At 46.0% G+C, this 19,949-nt stretch overlaps 2 protein-coding genes across 3 annotated transcripts in view; one reads left to right on the forward strand and one right to left on the reverse strand.

The window, feature by feature from the left end:
• LOC141272089 (oocyte zinc finger protein XlCOF8.4-like) overlaps window positions 1–19,949 on the reverse strand; it is a 198,167-nt gene that overhangs the window by 36,171 nt on the left and 142,047 nt on the right. The window lies entirely within an intron of this gene.
• LOC141272087 (uncharacterized) overlaps window positions 13,854–19,949 on the forward strand; it is a 113,541-nt gene continuing 107,445 nt past the window's right edge. The window contains exons 1-5 of one of the 2 annotated variants that reach the window (XM_073682394.1): window positions 13,854–14,158; window positions 14,241–14,364; window positions 14,448–14,536; window positions 15,629–15,719; window positions 17,550–17,621. In XM_073682394.1, the coding sequence (XP_073538495.1) occupies window positions 13,859–14,158; window positions 14,241–14,364; window positions 14,448–14,536; window positions 15,629–15,719; window positions 17,550–17,621 (676 nt within the window). In that variant the 5' untranslated portion in view covers window positions 13,854–13,858. The remainder of the gene's footprint in view (window positions 14,159–14,240; window positions 14,365–14,447; window positions 14,537–15,628; window positions 15,720–17,549; window positions 17,622–19,949) is intronic. The other variant, XM_073682393.1, reaches the window with a different exon arrangement.

Consider the following 19,949-nt stretch of genomic DNA (forward strand, 5'->3'; position numbering starts at 1 on the left):
ACACGCTATTTATACTGCTCCATTTGTGCATTAAAAGCATAGAGCCAGAATTGGTTGGTTACAATAGCATAGCTTTATATTGCAAGCAGTGAAAAAAGTCCATCTGAAGTGTGCTAAATTTCCTGTGACACAAACCCAGTAAAGTTTTCTCAGCATTTAAACTGCTCCATTTGTGTGTTAAAAGCATACGCCAGACTTGGTTGGTTGCAATAACATCTCTATATTGCTACTGCAGTGTAACAACTCCATCTGAGGTGGGCAAATTTTTCTGCGATACTAATACTGCAAAGTTTTTTAAGCATCAAAATATTACACGCTATTTATACTGCTCCAGTTGTGCATTAAAACATACAGACAGACTTGGCTGGTTGCCATAGCATCACTATATTGGTACTGCAGTGTAACAAGTCCATCTGACGTGGGCAAATTTTCCTGTGATACTAATCCTGCAAAGTTTTCTCAGTATCAAAATATTATACGCCATTTAAACTGCACCAGTTGTGCGTTAAAAGCATACAGGCATACTTGGTTGTTTGCAATAGCACTGCTATATAGTGTGTGGTAAGATGACTTACTCGGCTGCTAAAAGAAGTAGACTCAGGACACGGTTTCCTCTGCAGGTTTATTGTATGGCATAAAACTCTGCAGATTCAATAAAATAAACACGGCCTTCCTGGCATAACGGAAAAACAAAAGATAAACGATAGCGCAGTCCATAAGAGTGTGGGGTATGTCCACATAGGTTGTAGCACGGGCCTTCAGCTCCTCCTGAGCTATAGCTTTCCAGTCTGGAGACCTTGCCTCTCCAGACACACACAACAACTGAAAAGAAAATAGTGACTGAGCATTTAACCTAGCTCAGCCACACCCTGAGGAGGGGAGGGGGGTAGGGTGAATGACTTCCCACCCATCTCTATGCCATTCACACAAAACCACACCCTTTTCAGGTGAATTAACCCCCAACATATAATATGCTGGATAAAAGTTGTAGGTTCAGTTCACACAGGCTAGCAGCCGTAGTGACACATACCTTCCCTCGCACATAACACCAGTGTGCATACCTTCCCTCGCACATAACATCTGTGACTCTGTATCCCTCTGCCCAAAGCCGGGGGTTTGGGCACCTTCAGACGCCAAGCAGGGAATTCTAGAGAGGGCACCAGCATTCCTGTGTAACTTCCCATGTCTATGCTCCACGTGAAAATTTAAGTCCTGGAGACCTAAGAGTCATCTAGTTATCAGGGCATTTTTACCCCTCTTTTCCCTCAACCATCTCAAAGGGGCATGGTCTGATATCAGTTTAAAATTCCGGCCTAGTAGGTAGTATCTCAGTGTATCTATGGCCCATTTTATTGCTAAACACTCTTTTTCTACTATCGTGTAGTTTTTCTCACAGAACGAGAGCTTCCGGCTCAGATAGAGAATGGGATGTTTTTCCCCATTTATCTCTTGAGAGAGTACGGCTCCTAGGCCAACTTCTGAAACGTCTGTCTGGACCACGAATCTTTTCTCAAAGTCTGGTGCGACCAGGACCGGCTGCTTACACAGCGCTAGCTTCAACCGTTGGAACGCCGTCTCTGTTTCCCCCGTCCATTTCACCATCGTTGATTTGGTGCCTTTTAGGAGTTCCATAAGTGGCGCGGCCATCATGGTAAAATTTTGGATAAACCGCCGGTAATATCGCACAATTCCCAGGAACGCTCTCACTTGCTTCTTGGAGAGCGGTTGCGGCCAGTTCTGGATCGCCTCCACTTTATTGACTTGTGGCTTTATTTCGCCTCTCCCGACGACAAGGCCTCCTCCTTTCCAACAGCACATTTTTTCAGATTTATAGTAAACCCTGCCTTCCTCAAAGCATCCAGAATAGCCTGTACCTTAGGCAGATGACTAGCCAAGTCTGGGCTGAAGACTACAATGTCGTGAAGGTAGGCTGCAGCATACTTCTTAGGATCCGATCCATAGCCCTCTGGAAGGTGGTTGTGGCGTCCTGCAGTCTGAACGGCATCCGAGTGTATTGGAAACACCCATCAGGTGTTGAGAAAGCCATCTTCTCCTTGGCCATCTGGGACTTGGCGATCAGCCAGTAGCCCTTCGTCAGGTCGAGGGTGGTAATATACCTCACCTGTCCAAGCTTCTCGATGAGTTTGTCAACACAGGGCATCGGGTATGCATCACACTTGGATACCTCATTCAGCCGGTGGTAGTCATTACAAAACCTCCACTCCCCGTTGGGTTTTGGCACAAGGATGATGGAACTTGACCATCCACTCTTTGATTCTTCTATCACGCCGAGGTCTAACATCCTTTTCACCTTGGTGGAGATCACCTCCCGGCATGCTTCCAGAATCCTGTAGGGCTTCAGATTCACCCTTATATGTGGCTCTATTAGCACGTCATGCTCTACCACCTGTGTATGCCCTGGCAACTCTGAGAACAGGTCACGATTCTCAAAACTGTTGCTTCTGGGCCGGCGATAGAGTCTCCGCTATTGTGACATCTTCCACCTGGCCTTTGGGAGTGGCTCCCAAGCACAGAGCTCCCACGGGTTACCGATCTCGCAAAGGCTTGAGCAGGTTTACATGGTATACCTGATGCAGCTTTCCTCGGCCAGGCTGGTGGACTCTGCAGTTCACTTCGCCGAGTTTCTCCACCACCTCATACGGGCCTTGCCACTTGACCAGGAACTTGCTTTCGATGGTGGGAATGAGAACCAGAACACGATCCCCAGGCTGAAACTGTCTTAGCCTTGCCGACCGGTTATACACCCTCGCCTGTGCTTCCTGCACCTGGAGATGTTCCTTCACGATGGGCATCGCTTTCGCCATTCTCTCCTGCAACTAGGTGGCATGTTCGATGATGCTCCGGTGGGGTGTGACCTTGGCCTCTCAGGTTACCTTAGTGATGTCTAGGAGACCTCTTGGATGCCGGCCATACAGGAGCTCGAACAGAGAGAAGCCAATGGAGGCTTAGGGAACTCCTCTGATGGAGAAGAGTAGAAATGGAAGCAGGTAGTCCCAGTCTCGCCCATCCTTTTCAACGACCGTCCTGAGCATTGCTTTTAAGGTTTTGTTAAAGCGCTCCTCCAGGCTGTCTGTCTGTGCATGGTAAACTGAGGTCCATATCTGGGCAATCTGAAGGACTCCACATAGCTCCTTCATCACTTTGCTAATGAAGGGAGTTCCCTGGTCTGTCAAAATCTCTTTTGGCAGACCTGTCTGGGCTATTCTGGACGAGTTACTTAAGGGTACTGCTTTGGGGTACTGGGTCACATAATCCATGACCACCAGGATGTATTGTTGGCCCCGGGCTGATTTAACCAAGGGACCCACTATCACAGGTAGTGGAAGTAAGGAACTACGGAAGTGGGAAGAGGGCTCAGTTATCTGGCAGGTGGGGCAGGACCTACAACAGTTTAGGATCTCCCGTTAACATCCTGGCCAATAGAACCTCCTCATTCTTTCCTGGGTTTTCTCAACCCCCAGATGTCCCCCCCCCAGAACATGTGAGTGGGCCATATCTATTACCCTCCGTCGGTATGGCCCTGGAACTAACAGCTGTTCCACTATTTCTTCACCTCTTAGTTTTGTCACCCGGTGTCATAGAAAAATTGAAAATATTCTTTCTCCCCCTGAAGCCCCTCTCACCCCTCCCTTATCCACTGTTTGTCAAAGGACCAAGAGCTGAAACCTGGACCATCTGCTCCTATGCAAATTAGCCCCTACAGCAGAAGTGGCTTGGACAGATGCTGGCACAAAGAAAGGTTCTAGAAACCCAATTAGAATGTGAGTGTGCTTTCCCCTGACACAGACCTGCAACAATTTACATGTAGCTGAGGAAACTTTATTCCCAGGACGTCAAAGGGAATTTAACAGAGGTCTGGCAGCCGGGATGGAGCCGACCCGAAATATGGAATAATGGAAGTTCCATAATTCCGATAATAATGGGGTCCATATTTTTAGTGACAGGGTCAGCTGAGGAACAATATGGATATTTTCCCATCGCTGTAAGCCCCTCTGTAAGCTGTGGTGCAAAAGTAACAAACACCAGACCGCAACTATGTCATGTGTGGTCTCTAAAGGAAGGTAAATTCATAACGGAAAAAATGGTATTAGTTCTGGGCATCTGCGATCAACCAACGATAAGTTATCGCAAAACCCAGATATTCTAGTAAAAATATGAAGGCTGGAGACCAGCCCCCATGATGTCATCCCAGGGGGTGTGTGGACAGGTCTCCCCTTAGGCATAAAAGAATACACGGAAGATGGATGAGCATTCATTGTGGGGAATATATATTTATTATAAGCAACGGATCCCATTTAGTAACAGTCAAATCTGAAGAGCTTCCCTCCAGCTATATTGAATCGTATCTGCGATCGTACAGTAATTATTATTTTGTGTAACTGCATATGTATTGTATTGTTTCCATTTGTAAAATCTTGTATATTTTTCATAAGCACTGCCTCCCTTTTGGATTAAATATAAAATTTAATAGTTCTGTTTCTTTTACTCTGTAATCGTTCCCTTCCCCGAAGCCATACGCTACCAGAACGCAGGTGTACGGTGTCCAACCAGGCCTGTATTATATTTCCAATCTGGCCGGTGGTGGCAGAGAATAATAATAATTGGGCTATCGTGAAGCTGTCAGTAACCATACTGGGGCGTATACACAGATTCCATGCGTTGGAACCCCAAGGTGTGACGCCATACTCTTTCTGTTCACTTGCCGATAGCTACATACTGAGTAGCCGGGATCGTGTGCTCGTGAATCCCTGATGAAATCCTGACAGAGTGATGGCAACGGTGGGATATTGTGTAGTCTCCCCGGTGTCGCCCCTTTCGCTGTGAAACCCTGACACCCGGTATAATAGCTCCCCCTGAACTGCAAAGTGTGGGTAACAGGGGTCTGCCCCCGACTCTTGAGCAACCCCATTAAAGACAGTAACATTGTCCCATGCCCCCTTCAAGGTCAAGTCCCGAACTTGAGCAGACCCAAAGTTCTTTCTGGGCACCTCTAACACAGGGAGGTCGGCCTCTTTGGTCACAGTCTCATCCTCGTCTCCGGCAAGGACACACATTGGGAACTCATCCACTTCAGATGTCGACCGGGGTATTTCCCAAGGGACCTGGCTTTTGTCCACGTGACTCAGTCTGGTCCCCTCTCCCCACAAGTTCCAGAAAAAAGGAAAATCGCGCCCCAGTATGACGGGATGTATCAGGTCCTTGACCACCCTGACCTCGTGGGATTGGGCACCACAGTCTGTTCCCACTGTCACTCTGGCCACCAGGTAATCCTTGGCGTCCCCATGTATGCAACGTACACCCACAGTTTTGGCAGGGATCAGCTGGTGGGGAAGGGTGGCACTGATCAGAGTCACCAGACTTCCTGAGTCCAATAGTCCAAGCACCATCACCCCATTGATAGACATGGCACACGCCTGCAGACCCTCACCAGGTTGGCCATCCACGCTACAGGCCGGATATGCATAATAGGAACAACATCGGCCTAAGCTGCAGTCCATTGGTTCAGGGAAGACATGACACCAGGCGGCTATGAGTCCGGGACTACGACAATGCCAACAGACCATGTCCTTAACAACAGGGAAGGGAGTGGATGAATCTGTCAATCACCACACGCTCGACCATTTGGGCAGGAGTGGAAGACTCTGGCTACAACCATTTTTGGACTAGATGTAACAAGTCAAACATCTGCGATCGAGGGGGTTTGTTGCCAGCATACGCCCAGTGGTGGACCCTTTGAGCTCTAACAGTCATAGTCACTCCAGAGCGTGCCATTATCTCCATCTTTAACTTGCCATATTCCTGTGCATCTTGCAAGGCCAGGTCAAAATAAGGCTTTTGGGGTTCACCCGTCAAATAGGGGGCCAGCACCTCCGCCAACTGCTCCAGTGGCAGCTTTTCCCACTCTGCCATCCTTTCGAACACAGTCAAAAATGCCTCAACATCATCTCCTGGGGTCATCTTTTGCATAGCTTGCCTTACCGCCTTCTGGACGTATGAGACATCACCTGGAGTTGGGGGAGGAGTGGTTTCTCTGGTGCAGACTTCTGCTGCTGCTGTTGGATCTGCTGCATCAGGAGTTTATTCGTCTCCTGCTGCAGCTGTTCCTGCTCTCGGTGCTGCTGCATGTGCTGCTTGCTCTGCCCCAGGTGCTTAATGAGCTCCTCCATTGTGCTGGACATCTCTTGCTGGCTGGTGGCCTTTACCCAGGACATCTACCGTTCTCTGTGGCAGGTACTCGTGTTCCTGGAATCTTGCCCGCATTCTCCACCAACTGTGGTAAGATGACTTACTCGACTGCTTCCAGAAGTAGACTCAGGATACGGTTTCCTCTGCAGGTCTATTGTATGACATAAAACTCTGCAGACTCAACAAAATAAACATGGCCATCCGGGCATAACGGAAAAACAAAAGATAAATGATAGCACAGTCCATAGGAGTGTAGGGTTCGCCCATATAGGTTGTAGAGCAGTCTTCCGCTCCTCCTGAGCTATAGCTTTCTAGTCTGGAGACCTTGCCTCTCCAGACACACACAACAACTGAAAAAAAAATAGTGACTGAGCATTTAACCTAGCTCAGCCACACCCTCAGGGTAGGGTGAATGACTTTCCACCCATCTCTTTGCCATTCACACAAAACCACACCCTTTTTAGGTGAACTAAGCCCCAACATATAATATGCAGGAGAAAAGTTGTAGGTTCAGTTCACACAGGCTAGCAGCCATAGTGTCACATACTTCCCCTTGCACATACTGTTGTGTTCAAAAGTATACATAGCCCGGCAGAATTTTTGCTTTCTTGGCCTTGTTTCAGAGAATATGAATGATAACAGAAAAACTTTTTCTCCACTCATGGTTATTGATTTATTGTCAAACTACTGTGTTTTCTCTTTTTAAATCTTAATGACAACCAAAAACATCAAAATGAACCTGATCAAAAGTTCACATACCCTGGTGATTTTGGCCTGATAACATGCACAGAATTTTACACAAATGGATTTGAATGGCTACTAAAGGTAACATCCTCACCCAGGGCCGGCTCCAGGTTTTTGTGGGCCCTGGGCAAAAGAGTCTCAGTGGGCCCCTTTAACACATACCACGATTAATGTACACAGATACCACAGAGAAATATACATATAATACAATGCCGAAGATTTCACTTCTTACATTACATGAGCGATATCTATTGTAAATTCTACAATAGGTCAGTAACCGGCGAATTCTCTCAACGCACAGTGCAGACCGGACAGTATAGTGCTCCATACAGTATTATGGGCCCCATATATTGCTCCATGCAGAATAATGGTCCCCATATAATTCTCCATACAGGATATTGGTCCCCATATAACACTCCATACAGGATACTGGTCCCCATATAATGCTCCATACAGAATACTGACCCCCCCATAAAGCCCCCTGCAGGATGTCACCTCTCCCCCTATATAATGCCCCATGCAGGATGTCACCTCTCCCCCCTCATATAATGCCCCATGCAGGATGTCACCTCTCCCCCCCATATAATGCCCTATGCAGGATGTCACCTCTCCCCCCATATAATGCCCCATGCAGGATGTCACCTCTCCCCTCCATATAATGCCCCAAGCAGGATGTCACCTCTCCCCCCATATAAAGCCCCATGCAGGATGTCACCCACCCCATATAATGCCCCATGCAGGATGTCACCCCCCTATAATGCCCAATGCAGGATGTCAACTCTCCCCCCCATATAATGCCCCATGCAGGATGTCACCTCTCCCCCCATATAATGCCCCATGCAGGATGTCACCCCCCTTATAATGCCCCATGCAGGATGTCACCCCCCTATAATGCCCCATGCAGGATGTCACCTCTCCCCCCCATATAATGCCCCATGCAGGATGTCACCTCTCCCCCCACATAATGCCTCAAGCAGGATGTCACCTCTCCCTCCCATATAATGCCCCATGCAGGATGTCACCCCCATATAATGCCCCATGCAGGATGTCACCCGCCTATAATGCCCCGTGCAGGATGTCACCTCTCCCCCCCATATAATGCCCCATGCAGGATGTCACCTCTCCCCCTCCATATAATGCCCCATGCAGGATGTCACCTCTCCTCCTTATAATGCCCCATGCAGGATATCACCTCTTCCCCCCATATAATGCCCCAGGCAGGATGTCACTTGTCCCCCCCATATAATGCCCCATGGAGGATGTCACTTGTTCCCCCCCCACCATATAATGCCCCATACCTCCATACATCAAATACTCATCTCACTTCTCACCTGTTGCCACTTTTCTGGACCCCTCACTGGCGTCTTCCCACTCTGCGCTGCCTGCGACGGCTCAGGAGAGAGCGTGGTGTAAAGACGTCACCGTGCCCTCTGACCTGAGACATCACAGTGCAGCAGCTGCGGAAGAGGCCAGAGATGCTGCGGAGGCACGGGGAGAGGTAAGTATTGTGCCGGGGCCCTGAGCAAGCGGGGGGGAGCGGGCACTGACACCGGCACCGCACCGCTCATGTGTCCAATAGCGCGCCGGGGTGCCCAACGGTGAGTGAGCGCCCCTGCCTGCTCAGGGCACCAGCACTTGCCCGGGTGCATCAGGTGCTGACGCCAGCCCTGTCCTCACCTGTGACCTGTTTGCTTGTAATCAGTGTGTGTGCATAAAAGCTGTGTGAGTTTATGGGATACAGACAGACTCTTGCATCTTTCATCCAGCCATTGACGTTTCTGGATTGTGAGTCAGGGGGAAAGCAAAAGAATTGTCAACGGATCTACGGGAAAAGGTAGTTGAACTGTATAACACAGGAAAGGGATACAAAAAGATATCCAAGGAAGTGATAATGCCAGTCAGTAGCATTCAAACTGTGATTAACAAATGGAAAATCAGGGGCTCTGTAAAAACCAAATCACGGTCAGGTAGACCAACAAAAATTTTGGCCACAACTGCCAGAAAAAATTGTTCGGGATGCAAAGAAAAGCCCACAAATAACATCAGCTGAAATTTAGGACTCTCTGAAAACTAGCGGTGTGGCTGTTTCAAGAAACACAATAAGGAGGCACTTGAAGAAAAATGGGCTGCATGGTCGAGTTGCCAGAAGAAAGCCATTATTGCACAAATGCCACAAAGTGTCTCGCCTACAATACGCCAAACAGCACAGAGACAAGCCTCAAAACTTCTGGAGCAAGGTAATTTGGAGTGAACTTTTTGGCCACAACCAAAATTGAACTCTTTGGCCACAACCATAAACGTTACATTTGGAGAGAGGTCAAGAAGGCCTATGATGAAAGGAACACCATTTCTACTGTAAAGCACGGAGGTGGATCGCTGATGTTTTGGGGATGTGTGAGCTACAAAGGCACAGGAAACTTGGTAGAAGTTGAAGGAAGGATGAATGCAGCACGTTATCAGCAAATACTGGAGGCAAATTTGCACTCATCAGCCCGGAAGCTGCGCATGGGATGTACTTGGACGCTCCAACATGACAACGATCCAAATCACAAGGCCAAGTCGACTTGTCATTGACTATAGCAGAACAAAGTGATGGTTCTGGAGTAGCCATCTCAGTCTCCTGATCTCAATATCATTAAGCCACTCTGGGGAGATCTCAAATGCACAGTTCATGCTAGACAGCCCAGGAATTTACAGGAACTGGAGGCTTTTTGCCAAGAAGAATGGGCCGTTTACCATCTGAGAAAATAAAGAACCTCATCCACAACTACCACAAAATACTTCAAGCTGTCATTGATGTTAAAGGGGACAATAGAACTGGGGTATGTGAACTTTTGATCAGGGTCATTTGGATGTTTTTGGTTTTCATTAAGATTTAAAAAGAGAAAATACAGTAGTTTGACAATAAATGGCTTCACCCAACCAATAACCATGAGTGGAGAAAAAGTTTTTTTGTTATCATTCATATTCTCTGAAACAAGGCCAAGACAGCAAAAATTCTGCCAGAGTATGTAAACTTTTGAGCACAAACTGTAACACCAGTCACAAGTGCAAGCAGTGAGAAAAGTCCATCTGAGGTGTGCTAAATTTCCTGCAATACAAATCTTACAAAGTTTTCTCAGCATCTAAATATTATACTCCATTTATTTATTGCTACTGCAGTGTTCCAAGTTCATCTGAAGTGGGCAAATTTTCCTGCGATTATAATCCTGCAAAGTTTTTTCAGCAGGGAAATATCAAACGTAATTTAAAATGGGCAAGGCGTGTAATAAGGGACAAGGAAGTGGACGTGATGCTGATGGTCAGCGCAGAGGCCGAGGCCGTGGGCAAGGTGAAATTGTGCTTGCTGCGAGAGCACAACAAACACACACATCATGTAGACCTAGTTTCCTCTCCCACCTTTTAGGGGGACGCGGAACATCACTCTTGAAACCAGACCAATGTGAAAAGGTTATGGTTGGATAGCAGTTAATGCTTCTAGTCAGTTTTTCAGCAGCACCCTGTCTTCCACACGGTCCAGTCTCAGTAGCCGTGATTCTGGACCACATGCTGATGAGACACAATTACCAAAAAGTGATGTTGCTAAGTCAGCAAGTCAGGAGGAGGACCAGGGTGCAGAAGTGGAAGACAAGGTTGTGGACTATGAAGTCACTAACCCAACCTTGAAAGATGAAATGCAGAGCAAGGACAGCAGCACAGTGGGGGTGGGATCCATAGCACCACACCAGGCAGGAAGAGGCAATGGGGTGGCCAGAGACACAAGGCGGGCAACTGTTCCCCAGAACACCAACACAGGGAAAGTTGGTGTTAAAGATTATTCAGTTAACCCAAAAAAGGCCATTTGCACCATCTGCCATGCCAGCTTCAGCAGGGGCAGCACAACTACTAACCTGACCACCACCAGGTGGTCATGCTGGTAGTCAGGAACATGATATGTCAGGTACATGACAGCAAAAGTACCCGATTAGTTGGGACGAACATCAGGGTCCAGAAACAGTGTCTGCAGATGACACCACTGCCTCTTCCTCTGTTGTACGTGCACGCCAATCCCCTGTCCATGACGCAAGCAAAGATGCCTCCCACCCTGCACCTGTTGTTGCACACTTACAACCACCATCAGCAACCACTTCTTTATCCCAGCGCAACATTCAGCTCATCTCATGCACGTCACTGAAAGCGTGGGAGAATTCTCCTGCGCATGCGGTGAGCGTGAGAGGATTCTCCTGTGCTCACGACAAGCGCAGGAGAATTCTCCCACGCTGTCAGTGACGTGCATGAGGTGAGCTGAGTTCATTGGACATGTGTCTGTGGCATGGCAAGCTGGATGGCAGCTTTCGGCTGCGATCCAGCCTGTCATGTGAATGTAGCAGAGCTGAAGCTGTCCTGGGAACCATGGAAAGGTAAGGATGAGATTGGTTTATTATTTTACTTTTATTGCAGAAGACATTGGCTTCAACTGGAATGGGCGTGATGGTAAGTATGGTTTAATTTAGAACATTAAAGAATTGTGTGTTTATTTCAATTAAAGGACTTTATTCTGGGTGTTGTGTTTTTTTTTAAATACTTTGCTAGAAATTCATGGCGGTCATATCTAATATTGGCGTGACCCCATGAATTTCGGGCTTAGGGCCAGCTGATAATACAAAGCTGGCTGTAACCCCTTTATTACCTAGTGAGCCACCGCACCAGGGCCCTGGATGAGTTGGGTACAGCGCCAGAAGGTGGCGCTTCTATGAATGCGCCATTTTCTGGGGTGGCTGCGGACTGCAATTTGCAGCGGGGGGGGGGCAGAAAGCTTGGGCTTCACTGCGCTGCTGATTCCAGCCCCCAGCTGCCTAGTTGTACCTGGCTGGACACAAAAATAGGGCGAAGCCCCACATAAAAAAATGACTTGGGGTCCCCCCTATTTTAATAGCTAGCAAAGGCTAGGCAGACAGCTGGGGGCTGATATTAATAGCCCAGGAAGGGTGCCATGAATATTGGCCCCCTCCCAGGCTAGAAACACCAGCCATCAGCTGCCCCAGAAATGGCGCATTCATAGGATGCGCCAATTCTGGCACTTAGCCTCGCTCTTCCACGCTGCCCTGTAGCGGTGGCAGTGGGGTAATAGGGCTGGGGTTGATGTCAGCTTATAATGGCAGCTATAAGACACCCCCATTACTAACCCCATAGTTAAAGTTAAAAAAAAACACAAACACCCAGAATAAAGTCCTTTAATTGAAATAAACACACAATTTTTTAATGTTCTAAATTAAACCATACTTACCATCACACCCATTCCAGCTGAAGCCAATGTCTTCTGCAATAAAAGTAAAATAATAAACCAACCTCATCCTTACCTTTACATGGTTCCCAGGACAGCTTCAGCTCTGCTATATTCACATGACAGGCTGGCCGAGTCCTTGTGAAATTTGGTGGCCTGGGATATAGCGCTGTGTTTTTTTACTTGTGTTTATTGTCATAAATAGTTTCCATGTGGATGATGTAGAGCTTGTGCATGGCCAGGGTCGTATTTCTGTCTAGCTGCTTCACCGATGCCCCACCTTCTGCCAGTCATTGCTCTGGTTGCCCATCCACTAGACAGAGAGTACTAAATAAACTTATGGATCTCACCCACAGTTCTGTACCACCATACATCACCGCACACAGCTAACAAGACTAACATTCTCCATAATCCGAAACTCACACCTCCATCCCCAAGACTTCTCTCATGTTGGCCCAGTTTTCTGGAATGCACTTTCTCAAATGATTTGACAAACCACACGTTCTACCTATTGTGCCCCCTATTTCCTTATAGATTGTAGCTTGTGAGCAGGACCCTCCCTCCTCCTCTCACTGCTGAGCTGTGCGTTACTTTGTGTTGTCTTTGATCTCTGTACATGTCCCCTTAATTGTACAGCGCTGCGGAATATGTTGGCGCCATAGAAATAACATTATTATTATCACACCCAGCACAGCAGAGTCCTGCAGACACTGAGGCCCCTGATCATGTGACCCCTGACTCCTCCCCTCCTGTGACATCATCACAGGTCCTGTGCGCACAGAACAGCCATATATCCAGTGTGCGGCTCTGCAGGTGGAGGTATGTGGAGATTCCCCATTACTATTAACCCCCTCAGTGCTGGTGACCTCTCTTCTCTCCTTCCCATATAACTTACTGATGGGGGTTTCTTCTTTTTCTCTGGAGCCAGAGCTTCTGTTATCTCCCATAGACGATGAATAGAGAGAAGCGCACACGTCTCCTGGGGAAACCTCTCTGCTTTTCTATATATATATCACTTGTTTCTTCAGGTGACATTTAGAATTGCGGCTGTTATAATTAATGACTCCTGTAAATCCCCCTCATGGCCGCTCCCCGGACCCTCCAGTGTCATCGCTCTTTGTATCTCTGCCGGTCTCCTCCATATTTCTGGAGTCCCTGTGACCTGAGCGGCTCCTGTAGTGATAATCTCCACCGCCCCCCGTGTAGACGGCAGATTCTGGGGGACGGACATAAAGCACATGGCGTTCAGGCCGCGCTCCATCTTTATGACACATATCCCGCTCTCAGCATCTTCATCATCCTCGGCTTCTGGTATCGGTGACGGAGCTGCCTTCATACAATATTACATGTTCCAGTCTGTACAAAGAGAATACGAAATCTACACATGATATTTCCTTATATGTTTCCCTTTATTTTGTTCGGTAATTGTATTATTACATTGAATTCCTTATGATGTTACATCGTCATATTCTCCCCATTCAGGTCCCTACAATATCGGATCCTCTCAGTGGAGATCTTCTATATAAGAGAATATTCCTGAGTGACCATCAAGGATGGCTAGGGACAGGGACAAGATGGCAGAGAGGATATTACACCTCACCCTAGAGATCCTCTTCCAGCTTACTGGAGAGGTGAGAGATTCTGATGACGTCACATTACATCATTCTTATCTATGCGAATAACAGATGGATGGACAGAACTGGAGAGGTGAGGACTCTGGAAATGTCTGTAGTGAGATTTATTAATGTGTCTCTTCATAACCAGGATTACACAGTAGTGAAGAAGACCTCTAGTGAGCGCTGTCAGGACCCTGTGTCTGAGGGAAGGGGAAGACCCCTGAGCCCAATCACGGGGCCTCCACCTCACCCCCTGATACATGAGGATATCAATGACCAGAAGATCCTAGAACTCACCTACAAGATGATTGAGCTGCTAACTATAGAGGTGACCCTGCTGGGAATGCTGGGACATTATACAGCAATGGTATGAAGAGATCGGGGGATGACAGTATCATTGTATGTGTCAGGTTCCTATAAGGTGTCAGGATGTCACCGTCTATTTCTCCATGGAGGAGTGGGAGTATTTAGAAGGACACAAAGATCTGTACAAGGACATCATGATGGAGGTTCACAAGCCCCTCACATCACCAGGTAATAGACAGGACTAAATAAACACGGCCTATAATTATCTAAATGTAAAGAATGAATTCAGTCCCTTTATGTGTTTCCTCTAGATCAATCCAGTGAGAGGACAACACCAGAGAGATGTCACCTTCAACAAGACTGTAAACAAGAAATTCCCAATGTTCCTCAGGATCATCAGGTAGATGGAGAGAAGGAGTCATAAGATCTCCACTATGATGTGTAGAAGCTGTGAAGGTCTTGTGTTCAGTCTTGTTTTATCCACCAGTATTGTACTCTGAATGGCCAATGTATTAGAGACATCGGTCCTGGACATTTCTGTCCTTAACGACATCCAGCCATTGGATCCCTCCTATCCTCTTTCTGAGTCCCTTAAAAGCTGCCTTTCTGAAATCCAACCTTGAAGTCTGACTCTTCATACGTCTTCCTCCTCTAGTTATACAAAATTCTATGATTGCATGATTGCTGCCTCCTAGGGTCCCAGTCACCCTTACCTCCTCATCCATTTCCTCCCTGTTTATGAGGATTATATCCAAGGTAGAAGATCTCTCTTCTACCTTTTGGAAGATAAAGTTGTCAGCAAGAGAGGATAAGAATTTGCTGGACCTGTTACTCTTGCCTGAGGGAGATTCCCAACAAATGTCTGGATAGTTGAAATCTCCCATGATCACTACGTCATATTTTTTTGATAACTTGGCCATCTGATACATAAAGAGTTCATCCATATCTTCAGCTTGCCCAGGTGGCCTACAGTAAATGCCTACAATGGTGTCCTTTCCGTTTTTCTCTCCGTTGTATTCTTACTCAAACAGTTTCCACTGAACTCCCAGTCTGTGAAGCTTCATTCTCTGTTGAGATATACACTTTTCTGACATACAGTGCGACACCTCCTCCATTGGCCAACATTTCAACACCAAGTGTAATCAACAACAACCAATTGCTGAGATTCTGATGGCCATGGTAGTTTAATATTCTACTAGATGGGTGTCTTTAATAATGTGGCCATTCAGTGTATGTTTCATACTTGGTGGAAATGATGGAATAAAGCTGATCATAGACATTAGATGTTGTCTGAATCTTCTCACAATTTTCTCTTTGTGTAGAGTGCTGGTTAGAATTAGGAGCGGATAGGTTGGTTTTATACAAGAGACCAGCAGCTATGTGATAACTATTGCTGTCATGTCATTTGTGGTCGTCTTGTTAATTTATAATATTTTCTATTTTTTCACACAACTTTTCCATTTGTCTGTGACTTATACAATATTTGTTTCAGGGTGAAGATCTGACCCATATTAATACTACAGAGACATATGTGAGGGATGATGAGCGGTGTAAAGAGGAGATTCCTACAGATAACTACACAGGTGAGTAGTGACCACTAAATGCCGAGAAGTCACAGATTTTATTCACCCAGATACCGATACAATTATATGATGAATTTTTAGGGTGTATTACTCAGCATTTTCTTACTTGTTTTATTTTCACTGCATTGTTTTTGCAAAATTTCATTAGACAAAATTGAAATGATGCTTTTCAGAATAAAATGAGAGAATTGATCTCTGTACGTTGTGTTCTGGATGTACAGAAATGTGATTGCTTCGTCCAATCACTGGTCACAGCAGCGATGCATTGGTTGCCGCTGAGGTTAGTGAGAGGCTGAAGTGGTCCCAATTATAAGGTGAGTATGCATTATTATTTTGTTGTATGCCGGACCATAGTTTTTCTAATTCATGAGATATAATAATTTTACTCCGGATCTCTTTACATTTATTATACTCGAACTTGAATTCAGGATAAGAATTAGAAGACTCTGAGATAACAGCGAGACTCCTAGGGAAATGATTTAGGTCTATTGACTTAAGATGAAATGCCTGGGTACACTCTTCATGGTCACTTGGCAGCTCTTAAGATGGCTACTTTGAACAGACTTCAAGATAATTAATCCATTTTTCAAATCCCAGGAGTTGCCCTGACATTTGCTTGTCGCTTGTCGACGCCTAAGGAGCTCCAGCCCGGGACACTCACTTCATTCCACGTTCTGGTGTGTCCAGTACCAGGACCCGTCTCACTCAGTCTCCTTGTCCCCGGTCAGTCTGCTGACCCGTTTCACCTTGATCACTTTGTAACTCCGTCAACTCTTTCTCTTTCTGTGGCACTGCACAAGCTGGACCTTAGGTCCGTCTCTGTCACTCGCTGAGCCTTAACTGATTTTGTAACAGGAAATAGTGTCTTTCCCTTGCACATGCCCCTCCCACTATGGGCTAATCTCAACACTTAACTCTATCTTACCCTACTCACTGTCTGTTGCTGGGCAGAACACTACAATGCATCACAACACAATTCACATTACACAGCACTCTCACAATAATGCATGACATTATACACATTACTGTTAGAACCTTGCTGTTAGGTTTTTTTTCCTTTGCTGGTCACATGACCTTGTTGGCTTATTTAATCCTGCTCCGCCCTTCTGGCTTTGCTGGACTTCATTGTATATCTACTTTCTAGCTAGCCTGTGCTCTGTGTCTTGCTCTGTTAGTTTGCTTGGTTTACTGACCTCTATGTTCTTTATATTTTGTTTGTTCGTCTGTCTGCTACTATTTCTGTTAGGAGGTGTCCCATATTCCTCCCAGTCCTTAGTACTTGTAGGGATTCCTCCCCCACATCTATAGGTCTTCGTAAAGACTAGCTTAGGACTTTAGCAGGTCTGATCGCAGGATCAGGTTCCCTGTTACATCGTAGGGATTCAGCTGAGTTCTATCGTAGGGACAGATCTCCTCTCTTTCCTTAGCTCTGGTAGCAGAACATAACAGTAAGTCCAGCCAGCAAATTCTCTAAGGAAAGATTTTTCTGTTCCATCATGGTGTCGGTTCAGGATTTGGCTCATCGCCTGCAGGGACTCTCTCTGGAAGTGGCCGAGCTCCGTCAGCACGTGAGTAACTGTTCTGGAGCACATTTCTTGGAGCCTAAGGTATGTTTGCCGGATTTATTTTTTGGTGAACATCGAGAATTTTTTTCATTTAAAAATGCTTGCTTATTGTATTTTCGTTTGAGACCCAAGTCCTCTGGGGATGAATCCCAGCGCATAGGGTTCATAATGTCACTTTTGCGCAAAGAGCCTCAGGAGTGGGCCTTTTCTTTGCAACCTAGTGATACATGCTTCAGATCAGTGGATAGTTTTTTTTCTGCTTTAGGACTATTATATGATGATCCTGACCGTGTCGCATCAGCTGAGACTGAGTTGAGACGTTTAAAACAAGGATCAGGTAATGTCGAAAAATATTGTACACATTTTCGTCGTTGGTCCACTCAAACAGGGTGGAACGATTCTGCTCTGAAAAGTCTATTTCTTGCTGGGCTCAGTGAAAGGGTTAAAGACCTGCTAATTGCTTATCCTACACCTGAGGATTTGCAACAGGCTATGCAATTAGCTATACGGGTGGATAGAAGACTGCGTGCTAGGGTTAATGAGAGCAAATCCTCTGCTATGTCAGTTTCTGGTTATGATAATGTGTGTACTAACAGTGGTGAACCGATGGAGATTGGATCGGTGGCACCTCGCTCTCAAGAAAAAGACCGTCGTTTTTCGAAAGGCTTGTGTTTCTATTGCGGAAAATCTGGTCATTTGATTAAAGGCTGTGAGCTTCGTATGAAGAAAGAAAAAAAAATGGTCAGTCATGCCCGTATTGCCTGTTTAAATTCCAAGGGTGTATTTTTAGCTGCTTCCACGATTGCTCAGGAAAAATTAATGGAATTTCGGGTGTTTGTTGATTGCGGGTCTACACTGAATGTAATTGATGGGGGATTCGTGGAAAAACTCAATTTAAAACCTGAACCTTTATCATCCCCCATTGCTGTGGTTTCTGTGGATGGCTCCCCTTTGAAGAATATTACTCTCAAGGTCTGTGAATTTCCTCTCACTATTAATGGTGTTCACCATGAGAAATTGGATTTGGTAGTGTTGAATAACTTGCCTTCTCCAGTAATATTGGGATTGCCCTGGTTAAAATGTCACAATCCTGTACTGGATTGGTCTACCAGTGAAATTAAATCCTGGAGCCATAAATGTTATGACAAGTGCTGTAACGGGCGTATTGCAGCTTTGGATAGGGGAGAATTGCCTGTTCCTATTCAGGATTTTTGGAGAGTTTTTTCTGAGAAGGAATCGCAGGTTTTGCCTCCCCATAGAGACTATGATTGTTCTATTGAATTTGTCCCTGGAGCGACTCTTCCTAAAAGTCGTTTATTTAACCTTACTATTCCTGAGAGGAAGGCTTTGGAGGAATACATACAGACAAGTTTGGCCGCCGGTCACATTAGGCCCTCTAAGTCTCCTGTGGCGGATGGATTTTTTTTTGTAAAAAAAAAAGGACGGCGGTTTACGTCCTTGTCTGGATTTTCGTGAGATTAACAAAATTACGGTACGCAATCCTTACCCACTGCCATTGATTCCTGATCTGTTTAACCAGTTATTGGGGGCCAAGTGGTTCTCTAAAATTGACCTTAAGGGGGCATACAATCTGTTGCGCATGAAGGAGGGTGATGAATGGAAGACTGCTTTTAACACTCCTGTGGGTCATTTTGAGAATCTGGTTATGCCTTTTGGTCTTACTGATGCTCCTGCATTTTTTCAGAATCTGATTAATGACATCCTTAGACCTTTGATCGGTAAAAATGTGGTTGTGTATTTGGATGACATTTTGATTTATTCGCCAGATCTGGAGTCTCATTGGCGGAGCGTGCGTGAGGTATTACAGTTATTAATGGACAATTCGCTTTTTGCTAAGCTGGAGAAATGTGAGTTCGCTGTACAGAGAATTAGTTTTTTGGGCTACATTATCTCCAGCAAAGGTTTTGAGATGGATCCGGTTAAGGTTCAGGCTGTGCAGGAATGGCCTAGGCCTATTGGTTTGAAATCGATACAGAGGTTTTTGGGTTTCGCCAATTACTATAGAAAATTCATAAAAAATTTTTCTAGTATTGTCAAACCTCTGACTGATCTCACCAGGAAAGGTGCTGATGCGGTTCAGTGGTCTTCTGAGGCCATTGAAGCTTTTGTGTATCTCAAGGAGAGGTTCACCTCTGCTCCCATCCTTATGCAGCCTGATGTTACTAGGCCGTTTTTGGTTGAGGTTGATGCTTCCTCTGTGGGGGTTGGCGCAGTATTGTCTCAGGATAACGGGGATGGATTACATCCCTGTGCCTTTTTTTCAAAAAAATTTTCGGAGACTGAATTGAATTACGATATTGGTAATCGGGAATTATTGGCTATTAAACTCGCATTTGAACACTGGCGCCACTTCTTGGAAGGTGCGGAATTTCCCGTTCAGGTTCTTACGGATCATAAAAATCTGATATATCTTGACGCTGCCAAGCGCCTGAATGCCCGTCAGGCTAGGTGGGCACTGTTTTTCTCGCGGTTTAATTTCTCCGTTACTTACATCCCTGGTACTAAGAATGTTAAGGCGGATGCCTTGTCTCGCAGTTTTTCTCCCATAGTCGGTGCTGAGAAAGAGGAAAACATTTTACAAGAAGGTGTTGTGATAGCTGCTTTAGACTCCGTTTTGGAAGATGAGATTCTTAAAGCTCAGGAG

This window comes from Phyllobates terribilis, unplaced genomic scaffold (genome assembly GCF_046119375.1).
Source record: "Phyllobates terribilis strain yellow unplaced genomic scaffold, ASM4611937v1 Scaffold_5__5_contigs__length_657084704, whole genome shotgun sequence".
Lineage (NCBI taxonomy): Eukaryota > Metazoa > Chordata > Amphibia > Anura > Dendrobatidae > Phyllobates > Phyllobates terribilis.